Source organism: Eleutherodactylus coqui, chromosome 4, assembly GCF_035609145.1.
Source record: "Eleutherodactylus coqui strain aEleCoq1 chromosome 4, aEleCoq1.hap1, whole genome shotgun sequence".
In the NCBI taxonomy this organism is placed as follows: domain Eukaryota; kingdom Metazoa; phylum Chordata; class Amphibia; order Anura; family Eleutherodactylidae; genus Eleutherodactylus; species Eleutherodactylus coqui.
In genome coordinates this window covers 117,601,022-117,613,348 of record NC_089840.1, presented here as the reverse complement: position 1 = coordinate 117,613,348, position 12,327 = coordinate 117,601,022, and the positions used below count along the sequence as shown (strand labels likewise).

General features: G+C 46.2%; 1 protein-coding gene across 2 annotated transcripts in view; it reads right to left on the bottom strand.

Annotated features, from left to right (window-relative positions):
* The window catches only part of DDX20 (DEAD-box helicase 20), a 28,273-nt gene extending 21,219 nt beyond the window's left edge, over window positions 1-7,054 (bottom strand). The window contains exons 1-2 of one of the 2 annotated variants that reach the window (XM_066600037.1): window positions 6,997-7,054; window positions 2,318-2,527 (exon numbers count right to left, since the gene is read on the bottom strand). In XM_066600037.1, coding sequence (XP_066456134.1) covers window positions 2,318-2,501 — 184 coding nt within the window. In that variant the 5' untranslated portion in view covers window positions 2,502-2,527; window positions 6,997-7,054. The other variant, XM_066600039.1, reaches the window with a different exon arrangement.
* Between the last annotated feature and the right edge of the window lie 5,273 nt (window positions 7,055-12,327).

Sequence of the window (12,327 nt, the reverse complement as noted above, 5' to 3'; positions counted from 1 at the left end):
TTTGCAGCCGTTTGCCGCGTCCTTTTGGATTTCCCCATCTATTGAGCCAACTTGCGTAAAGACTTTGCGCAGGCGGGTAAATCGTTCAGATCCCCACACCCAGTAAGAATTTGAATCACTGCCATTCAGTCTAAATCCAAGCGCCGACTGAACAAGGATGACAATCTGTTCTATCAGTTTATGCATACAGAAAAACTCAAGGACAATCGGCTCATGTAAACAGGGAGTCCATCTATGGATGGCGGCCCATTTACCGTTAATGGGGGCAGGCAGGTGGGTCCGATCCGCCTCCATTCACTCAGCAGTGATCACTCCTGTGTAAAAGCACAGGAGCAAGCGGCGCTGGAATAGTCTGTCGGGCATCTGCGTCTGGGAGGTCGTCCCATATGAATACATCCTTTCTTGGAGAAGCCAAAAGTTTGTCTTTACCATTTGGTACCGTTCCTTGTGGCATTTTGCACCCTCCTTGCAGTCCAGCAACGGTCTTGTTGTTCCCAGTTTCTAAATACATGACTTTGTTGGTGGCTTTCTGACGTTCTTCACAAATTTAATTTGACAGGGCTTAATTGATCCCATTCTCCATAGGTGTGCACTATAAACAGACCCTCTCGCACAGTCTAGTGAGACACGGTGGGGCGGCACGATGTACTGAATGAGACAGCCAGGCTAACCGCCCAAACTAGACATTCTCCCTTGCCGGTGATTGCCACCACGTGGACGGCAGCAGTCTTAGTTAGGAAGTGCTCACCGAACAGGTTATGAAGGGCTCCTGATTCTCAATGAATAAGGATGCAATCACATTGGGGAGCGCGTTATCGGTCTGAGAAACCTGGACATCGCACTCTAAAACGTGCGATTCTGGGTGGATTTTTGCTTAAAAAAAACAAAACACATTGCATCTATGTTGTTACATTTTGCACATCCGTGGAAGAAACAAGAAGCACAAATATTACCAATAGTAGTACAAATCATATTGCACTCACATTCAAACCGCGTGGCACTCATGTGAAATCGATGTGGTATTTTCACCCGCGAGGTCCGTCCATATCGCTATCAGATGGAACTCGCCTGTGTGAATTAACCCTAAGGCAGGTTTTGCCCAAATTCCATTAAAATGTTTTCATTAGTCTTGGAATTATAGCAGATTTTTCTGGGCCTTCAGCAAGTGGGACGCCATGTTTTATGCCATCTAAGCTAGTGATGCCTGCAATAATGCCAGTTACCAGTACATGTAGTCATAACCACGGCTTGTGAATCCGATATGTCTTCCCAGCCACTGCTTGGGGACCACTACTAGAAACGATCATGTAATAAACCATGGACCCTCTTCTACTGCAAAGGGAGAAACCCACGCAAATGTGCAACAGAAGAGCCGTGCTGTGGGGATTAGACGGGCACAGAATGCCCTCAAGTCTATGTGTAAACAGGGTTAAGAAGGCACCAGGTATTGTATGTTGTAGCGCCAACCTCTGGATGTGGCATTGAGCCCCGTTTAGATGGAACGATCATTCCGAAAATCGTTCAGTTTAAACGCAGGCAAACAGCGGGACAACGCACGAGAACCGTTCTGTTACAGCCGACATAAAAACCTGCGCCAATTAGCATTCAGTAGATCACATAAGGATGTGAAACACCAAATGATAAATGAACAAAAACCGGACGATTCTCAATAAAAAGCGTGTAATTTAAACAGTCTGCCGAGCGCTAACGAGCTGGTGATGACATCACCACCTAATTCGCTCAGGCAAATGCGAATTGTGCAGATCTCAGCCCGTGTAAAAGGAGCATTGTAGGCTCTCAGGCTTCTTTTCCTCTTGACTGTTTGTTCGGACTTTGCTCCCTGCACACCGGACATTATTAAAGGGAACCTGTCATAATGAACATGGCGTCTGATCTCCCAGCAGCGCGATTCCAAGGCACTGAAAGAGCAGAGTTTTCAGAGAAAATACAAGTTATTCCCAATTTTTCCCCACAAACCATCATATTAATCTGTTCAGTTCTGCTCCGTAACCAAACACCAAGTACAATAGTGAGAAATAACTTTGGCCAAGATAGTGCATGGCGATTGGCGGCCCACAGCAGATACACAATGACATCACGGGCGGGCAGCACACAATGAATTACGCTCATGTGAAACCGCCTAAAGTAAAGATGCATTTACACTTTTAAAACTAACAAACTATTCAGGAGGAATAACAGAGGAACGTCTCAACGCAGCGTTATAAGAAAAGAAGCTGCGCAATTGTCATTCCATGAGGACTACAACTATTTACTAAAACAGACCGCCTCAAAATGCCACTTTCTGTCTTTCACTCACCCAAACCACACCTTCCAAGTGGAATGGCCTTGCTCTGAATGGGAGAAGGTTTGGTAAAGCCAGCTGCCTCCAAGCCCTCCAGGACCGGCCGCGACAAGAGAAGCGAGCTGAAGTCCGTTGCTTCACCAGGGCCTTGCAGAACATCTCCGGTGCGAGCTCGAGTGCCCAATGGATGGGCGGCCATTTTTACTGTCAAACCTCAACACTTGCCTGAAAGATAAGAGATGGAAGTACATACATTAGGAGGCTTATCCAACAGAAAATATGGACAGAAAACCCATCAGGAACTTGGTGTGACCAGAATGACATCGATTCTCCGAAGCAGAACCAACATGAAAACCTGTTCTAAGCTGCTCTAGATCTTGCAAGGCAAAGCAGGTAAGTGTGCCTCGTATATACATGACACGGCCATCAGTCACAGCATTAGTGGACTTGTGTTTTGAAGGGTCATTTGTATAAAAGGTGCAAAAATGTCTGGAGTTTAGCAGTAACATTTAAGCGCCATTTACATACACAGATGATCACTCAAAATTCATTAGAAACTGACAGTTTTGAGCAATCATTAAGCTTTAGCTACTAATGGGCTAATCAGCCCATTAGTAGCTAACTAGCTTCATTTGCATGTATTTAGAGAACCTCGGGTGGTCTGTTCTCTAAATACATCGCTATTGTTCTCCAGCAGGACAGCATCTAAAAGAAGAATGTTATCAGCGCTGCCTGCGAAAAACTCAGCGTGCAATCCGACTTATCAGAGACAATGGATTTTAGGCTGAGCTGAACTCAGCGATGCATGAAAAGTGCACGATGGGCACACATTTACATACAACGATTATCGCTCAAAAGATTACTTTTGAGCAAATTTTGAGTGATAATCGTTGTGGCCTTAAGTTACCCCCTTCCTGCACACAGGATAGGGGGTAAATAGGTGATGAGTGGGTGTCCGACTTTTGGGACCCCCTTTGATTACCAGAATGGGGTCCTGTATCCCCTTGACAGACTGCCTAAATGAATGAAGTGGCAGCGCGCACACTCAGACACCGCTCCGATAATTTCATTGATAGGGTTAAAAACAGCGGGGTTCAAGCGCCGGGCCATGTCAGGCACTCCAGCCGACCGCACAGTCTGTTCTGTTTGGAAAAACAGCTTTAAACGAAAATAATTCCCTTTAAAAAAAAAATGGAATAATGGGGGAAACAATGGAAACGTTTAATTCCATTTTTATTTCCATCTCTCTGTTCCTCGAAAGGAACTAGGAAACAGTTAACGGAGGCCAAGTTCACACAAGCAATTTCATTTCCGTCGTGGAAATAGCAAAACGGAAAGCAAATGTTTTTGTTTTCCTGCCCATAGGAATGTACTGAAACAGAAGGGCTTCCGTCTCAATCCGTTTTTGTATTTTCTGTCTCCTTTCCGGTTTTGGGACAGCGGGGTGGTTCACTGAATGTGGCTCACTCATTAACATGTCTTGTAGTTCTGGGGTTCTAGGTCCAAATCTGAACAAGGGTGATGTCTGTACTGGGTTTTCAAAGGTGATATTGTCTGATGAAATTTTAACCTAGAACCCCAGTGCTACAAGGCAATGAGAACATACAACCTCCATGTAGGAAGTCAGACATGAACCTAGAACCCCGGTGCTACAAGGCAATGAGAACATACAAACTCGATGTAGGAAGTCAGACATGAACCTAGAACCCCAGTGCTACAAGGCAATGAGAACATATAACCTCTATGTAGGTGGTCAGACATGAACCTAGAACCCCAGTGCTACAAGGCAATGAGAGCATACAACCTCCATGTAGGTGGTCAGACATGAACCTAGAACCCCAGTGCTACAAGGCAATGAGAACATACAACCTCCATGTAGTTAGTCAGACATGAACCTAGAACCCCAGTGCTACAAGGCAATGAGAACATACAACCTCCATGTAGTCAGACATGAACCTAGAACCCCAGTGCTACAAGGCAATGAGAACATACAACCTCCATGTAGGTAGTCAGACATGAACCTAGAACCCCGGTGCTACAAGGCAATGAGAACATACAACCTCCATGTAGTTAGTCAGACATGAACCTAGAACCCCAGTGCTACAAGGCAATGAGAACATACAACCTCCATGTAGTCAGACATGAACCTAGAACCCCAGTGCTACAAGGCAATGAGAACATACAACCTCCATGTAGGTAGTCAGACATGAACCTAGAACCCCAGTGCTACAAGGCAATGAGAACATACAACCTCCATGTAGTTAGTCAGACATGAACCTAGAACCCCAGTGCTACAAGGCAATGAGAACATACAACCTCCATGTAGTCAGACATGAACCTAGAACCCCAGTGCTACAAGGCAATGAGAACATACAACCTCCATGTAGGTAGTCAGACATGAACCTAGAACCCCGGTGCTACAAGGCAATGAGAACATATAACCTCTATGTAGGTGGTCAGACATGAACCTAGAACCCCAGTGCTACAAGGCAATGAGAGCATACAACCTCCATGTAGGAAGTCAGACATGAACCTAGAACCTCAGTGCTACAAGGCAATGAGAACATACAACCTCCATGTAGGTAGTCAGACATGAACCTAGAACCCCAGTGCTACAAGGCAATGAGAACATACAACCTCCATGTAGTCAGACATGAACCTAGAACCCCAGTGCTACAAGGCAATGAGAACATACAACCTCCATGTAGGTAGTCAGACATGAACCTAGAACCCCGGTGCTACAAGGCAATGAGAACATACAACCTCCATGTAGTTAGTCAGACATGAACCTAGAACCCCAGTGCTACAAGGCAATGAGAACATACAACCTCCATGTAGTCAGACATGAACCTAGAACCCCAGTGCTACAAGGCAATGAGAACATACAACCTCCATGTAGGTAGTCAGACATGAACCTAGAACCCCAGTGCTACAAGGCAATGAGAACATACAACCTCCATGTAGTTAGTCAAACATAAACCTAGAACCCCAGTGCTACAAGGCAATGAGAACATACAACCTCCATGTAGTCAGACATGAACCTAGAACCCCAGTGCTACAAGGCAATGAGAACATACAACCTCCATGTAGGTAGTCAGACATGAACCTAAAACCTCAGTGCTACAAGGCAATGAGAACATACAACCTCCATGTAGGTAGTCAGACATGAACCTAGAACCCCAGTGCTACAAGGCAATGAGAACATACAACCTCCATGTAGGTAGTCAGACATGAACCTAGAACCCCGGTGCTACAAGGCAATGAGAACATACAACCTCCATGTAGGTAGTCAGACATGAACCTAGAACCCCGGTGCTAAAAGGCAACAATGCTAGCCATTGAGCAATCAAGCTTCCTTCTTCTCCAGAGGAGATCTTATTCTCTTCCTCCACTTTTTTATATTCTTCTCCTTCCCCTCTGGATGAAGAGGAAGAATGAGAAGAAGGAAAAGCCAAATGGGTGCTCAGTCATTAGCACTTTCGCCATGCAGTTCTGGGGTTCTAGCTTCAAATCTGACCAAGGGTGATGTCTGTATTGGGTTTTTCAAAGTTGATGTTGTCTTTAATTAAATTTGAACCTAGAACCCCAGTGCTACAAGGCAATGAGAACATACACCCTCCATGTAGGTAGTCAGTGCTATAAGGCGACAGTGCTAGCCACTGAGCCATCAAGCGTCTCCCTCTTTCCTTTTTCTCTGGATGAGGAAGAAGGAACAAACATGGTGGCTCAGTGGTTAGTACCGTTGCCCTGTAGTGCTGAGGTTCTAGCTTCATGTCTGACCACGGGTGATGTTGTGTTTAGACACTCTTGGTTTGTTTCTGCTGCTCTTCTCCTCTGCCTCTGGAGGTTAAGGAACAAACATGGTGGCTCAGTGGTTAGCACTGCTGCCTTGTAGTGCTGAGGTTCTAGCTTCATGTCTGAACATGGGGAGGTTGTGTTTGTATGCTCTCGGTTTGTTTCTGCTGCTGTTCCTCTGCAGGTGATGGGACAAGCATGGTGGCTCAGTGGTTAGCACTGCTCCTTGCAGTTCTGGAGTTGTAGGTTCAAAGCTGACCAAGGGTAATAGGAGTTTTTGAAAGCTGACCACGGGGCTATCTACACCCATATCTGCACGGGGGGTTCTGTTAAGGGAGCAGGAGAGGGGGAATCCCTGGACGAATGGATCCGTCTTATGATGGAACCGAAGTGCGCCAAACGGACCTCGCTGACTAGAATGGCGTCCATTCGCTCTCCGCTCAGCTGTCTGGCTTTATACCGGACGAAAAAGATGGTCATGAAGGGCTTTCCCATCCAGGACATTATGCCAGATCTGCTGTGATGGAACGCCCGGAGGTGACGGAGCCGGGGGCACGGTCAATGAGGCGCCAGCGGTTTAAATGCTGATAACGGAATGTTGGCGGAACAAATGATTTTCACTTCCCATTTCCGTTTTTCCTTATCTACTGCTGCCAGGGGAGCGATACCATGGCAGAAGACTCTCTGGTATAAAGGGTTTAGACATTGCACGGTTGCCTTGGTAACTATAAGGGCTAATCTGTCGCAATCTAATTTCTGGCAAGAAACGAGGCCGCCAACAATACTGCAAGTATCCTGTAATATTAGTCTCCAGTCCAACATGTCACCCGGCATCTACATGGCAGACATCCTTCACACACCTGGCCGGCACAGGCCTGCAGCACACCGCCCTCACTTACCACACTGCCAGCTCTGACACCGGATCTACAGGACCTTCCGTGATGTCACTGTCACATGACGGGTCACGTGTGTGGGAGGAGCTTTGGCGTGTGAGCGGCTGCAAGTGATGACGTAGGCACCACGTGATAGCGGAGAGTGGCGCGTTGTGCCTACTGCAGAGCTGTACATACATGTGGGGGCGCGGTGTGTTATACGTGATGTGTGGCATGCTACACACAGATAGACACTGCCAAAGAGGGGGTGACACTTATTATCATTAGCCTAATGGTTGCCTTCTTGTATAGTAAGGGCTCGTTCACGAGAGTCTATATGCGCGGCACGTACAATGTGTGCTGCGCAGTGCCTGGCACCCGGTAGGCAGCATGACGTGTAGTGTATTACCGCAATAGGCGAGCTGCAGTGATTGGCCGGCACAAAGCCCTGAAACCTGCGTGTCCACTGTGTATTTGGGCACCATTTCATCAGGCCCGTCTGTTCTTTATTGTGTGCAATAACAGGCGGAAGTGATTTGTGGTTACGCAAATAGAGTATTGTGACCCCAGTAGTAATAATGGCCCCTATATCCGCCCCAGTAGTAATAATGGCCCCTATATCCCCCCCAGTAGTAATAGTGGCCCCTATATCCGCCGCAGTAGTAATAGTGGCCCCTATATCCGCCCAGTAGTAATAGTGGCCCCTATATCCTCCCCAGTAGTAATAGTGGCCCCTATATCCTCCCCAGTAGTAATAGTGGCCCCTATATCCGCCCAAATAGTAATAGTGGCCCTTATATCCACCCCAGTAGAGATAAATGACACAAATATTAGTTCCAGTAGTAATAGTGGCCCCTATATTCGCCCCAGTAGTAATAGTAACCCCAAAAGTGGCTGCTGTAGTAATAGTGGCCCCTATATCCACCCCAGTAGTACTAGTGTCCCCTATATCTGCCCTAATAGTGGCCCCTGTATCCGCTGCAGTAGTAATAGTGGCCCCTGTATCCGCTGCAGTAGTAATAGTGGCCCCTATATCCTCCCCAGTAGTAATAGTGTCCCCTATATCTGCCCTAGTAATAGTGCCCCCTATATCCGCCGCAGTAGTAATAGTGGCCCCTATATCCACCCAGTAGTAACAGTGGCCCCTATATCCGCCCCAGTAGTAATAGTTACCCTTATATCCGCCCCAGTAGTGATAAATGACACCCATATTAATCCCAGTAGTAATAGTGGCCCCTGTATCCGCCCCAGTAGTAATAGTGACCCCAAAAGTGGCTGCCGTAGTAATAGTGGCCCCTATATACGCCCCAGTAGTAATAGTGGCCCTTATATCCGCCCCAGTAGTGATAAATGACACCCATATTAGTCCCAGTAGTAATAGTGGCCCCTATATCCACCGCAGTAGTAATAGTGGCCCCAAAAGTGGCTGCCGTAGTAATAGTGGCTCCAGCAGTAATAAATTACATCCATATTAGTCCCAGTAGTAATAGTGACCCCAATATTGGCCGCAGTAGTAATAGTGGACTCTATATCCTCCCCAGTAGTAATAAATGACACCCATATTAGTCGCAGTAGTAATAGTGCCCCCTATATCCGCCCCAGTAGTAATAGTGGCCCCAAAAGTGGCTGCCGTAGAATTAATGGCCCCAGCAGTAATAAATTACATCCATATTAGTCCCAGTAGTAATAGTGGCCCCTTTATCCGCCCCAGTCGTAATAAATGACACCCATATTAGTCGCAGTAGTAATAGTGGCCCCTATATCCACCCCAGTAGTAATAGTGGTCCCAGTAGTAATAAATGACACCCATAATAGTCCCAGTAGTAATAGTGGCCCCTATATCCACCCCAGTAGTAATAGTGGCCCCTATATCCACCCCAGTAATAATAGTGGCCCCTATATCCACCCCAGTAGTAATAGTGGCCCCTATATCCGCCCCAGTAGTGATAAATGACACCCATATTAGTCACAGTAGTAATAGTGGCCCCTATATCCACCCCAGTAGTAATAGTGGTCCCAGTAGTAATAAATGACATCCATATTAGTCGCAGTAGTGATAGTGTCTCCTATATTTGCCTCAGTAGTAATAGTAACCCCCCTTTTGACCTCTGACCAGGCTGCGTCTCACTCACCCAGCCTGCAGCTCTGATGCGGCAGTGCAGTTTGTGACTGCTGACCTTCTGTATCTGCGCTGTGTATGGGATGGCACACGTAGATGCCATCGGGGAGAGGTTAGCGGTCACAGACTGGACTGCTGCTGCCAGATCAGAGCTGCAGGTTGGGGGATTGGAATGCCCCATGGCTGGCGGGCAGGCTGGATTTGCTTTGTGTTCGACGCGTGTGCCCAGGCAGGAGTTGTCATTTTGCTGCAAAGCTCAGCATGCAGTTACATCTCAGGTCACGCTCACAAACACCGTTGTTAAAACGCCACGTTTTATCGCATTTTCGAACTGTGTTTTCATATATGTTCAAAAGCGTATAACAGCGTTTTTTAACGCACCCCATCATGACAATGGGTGATGAGGTGATTTAAAAAGCACTAAAATCAAGCAGACAGTGTTCAAAAATTGCAGTGTTAAAACTCAGCGGTCGAACACTAGTCTGCAAAGCCCCATTGAAATCAATGGAAGTGTTTTACAGCGTGTAGCGTGGTTTTAGAAACGCCGTAAAAAGTGTTATCTGTGAGAGCGGCCTCAGACAGATATGTAAATGATGAGAGTTGTGATGTGGTTAGGTCAGTGTTCCCCAACTCTAGTCCTGATGACCCCCAACAGGTTATGTTTTCAGGATTTCCTCAGTATTGCACAGGTGATGTAATTATTGTCGGGGCCTCAGACATTGTCACAGCTGTTCTTAATATAGGATTTCCTGAAAACATGGCCTGTTGGGGTGCCTGAGGACTGGAGTTGGGAAACATTGGTTTAGATGAACGGTCTTCTGATCTGAGACCCTAAAACTGGTTCCCAGTAGTAATAAATGACATCCATATTAGTGATCTGAGACCCTAAAACTGGTTCCCCCCTTGGCCTATAAGAGGCTCTCAGAGGCTCCTTGTGTGTAGTGACCTCTTCTTCTGCTTGTGTAGAGCTTGTTGACCACTAAACACCTCTTCGACGCAAAGAGATGTCACCCCGTTATCAGAGTCTTAGAGGGGAGTACTATCGGGATGTGAGAAGCTGGATGGTCATATCGATGAATTGTCCTCCACTGGCCATTCTGACCAGACTGTTAGGAGGTGTTGGTATTAGTAGATGTGTGAGGACACACAAGGCGACCGGGCTCAGGACGCCCCCTACAGACCACCAGTATAGAGGATTTTCTGATCGTCCGACAAGCACAAGCAGCTCCAACTCTTTCATTGTCCGCCATCCAGTAACAGGTGGCGCCATCATTACACCCCTATGTCTTTGGGAACAATTTCCAGGACATTTGGTCTCACGGCACTCATTACATGTTCTGCCTTTGACTCCCACCCACTGTTGCCTCTGTTTGCAGTGGTGTCGTGAATGACGAAACTGGACGCCACAGAGTGGATATACATATCTGTGTACCAGAGAGTTGTGTGGAGTGCCACATATCTGACATATAAATAGAGATCCTGGAATCCTTTCGGAACGTAAGGCTGTTTGCTTGTTAATCAAAGCTGGTAAAAGCAGAACCATTTAATTCTGTCTCGTTGTTCCAAAACCGATACAAAGAGACTGAAAACCTGACGAGCCGCTGGACGCAGGCATGAACTAATTTGATTCACATTTTCGTTCAATTAAATGAAAGGTATGACATCTGCTGCGGATGTGCACCGAAATTTGCAGCAAATCAGTGGCGTCTGAACACACGCTAAGGGCTTAAACAGATGACCGGGTTTGCGCATGCGTCACTTGCAAAATATGATGAATGAAACCCATTGATTTCAATAGATAATTGATTCGTTCTCATGAGCGTAATTCATGCGGATGGGAAAAGATAGGTGCTGCCCTATCTTTCTACATTATACACAGCAAGATGCCATAGAAGTCTATGATAGGTTAAAAATTCCAAGGAGAGGGGAGTGACACTGCCGACAACGCCTCAAAAAGAAGACAGCTGGCCCTTATTAGGCGTTTTAAATAGCCATTGTATTCTGCGGAAAGGGAAGATGATGCACGCTTGTGAACTGGCATTGCGAGCACAAAAATTGACATTATTATGCGCTGACATGCCCGTACCAGCCTGATTATTGTCATCTGCTAACCCTGTTCATGCGTATACGTTCGGCTGTCAAAGCCCTAATAGTGCAGATTCCATCTGCAGCATTTGCATTGAAAAGGGTGAAATCTGCAGCTAACAAATTTAAAATTTTCAGCGTTTGAACAAATTCGTTGCACAATTTTTTCTGCATCGCGTCGACGAGATTTGTTACAATCTCATCCACACTGCTTGTACTGCAAAGGCAAATACACAACATTTAGGACTCCTGCGGATGAGCATAGGCGTTGATACGCGTAGAATAATGTAATTGCGCTGTGAAGGGAGTGCTATCCTGGGCTATCACTCATGTATCGCTGCTTTTTACTGTACTTTTCTACGCTGCTGGCACTTTTGACATTGGCGTGAGACACAACCGCGCCGTGATTTAATGGGCTCGGCAGCCTAATTATCCCCTGGTATTATCGATTTCCCCACAAAATCATGCAGTTCAGTGCACAATTGCATGCAGATCAGGTGTGGTTTTGTGCATTGCCATAGACTTCTATGGGGTCTTTGGTGCACACAAAAATAGAGCATATTGCATATACTTTCGCGTGTGCAAAAATGCATAATGTTAGTGAACCTATTAAAATCAGTGGGTTCTATTCTCTGCGTTTTGCACAAGGGATTTTGCGCATGCAAAAACGCTTGTCTGCAGAAGCCTGTGATGTAGACACTGGTGGGGTACCTGCCCTTTTGGCTGGATGTGTCATCCATTTTTGTACCACTGTAATATTATTCATGCCTTGAGTAGTTAGGAGTTTCTCAGTCCCCCTTCCACCCATTTCCTCCCTCCTGCCTTTTGAATATTCACATTTAGAAAGGCAATTGTCTGACATTCCCCTGGGCAAGAGTGAATGAGCCCCTTCCATTCTCCTGGCTCCACTTGTCTGTTTAGTTTTGAGTTAGCATGAGGATATCAAATTGTGTGACCATTTACTTGTTACTGAAGTCTAAAGAAAATCATTCACTTAGGAGCTGGTTTCACATTCTGGATCCAAGATGCAAACTAGGGAAAAACATTTTAATAAGGATTATTGGTCGTGTGAAGGTCCTAGCCCGATATGAATTATATTATTGGAATCCGGCCGGCCAGCTGAATAAAACACATCTAAACTCATTGAGGTGTGG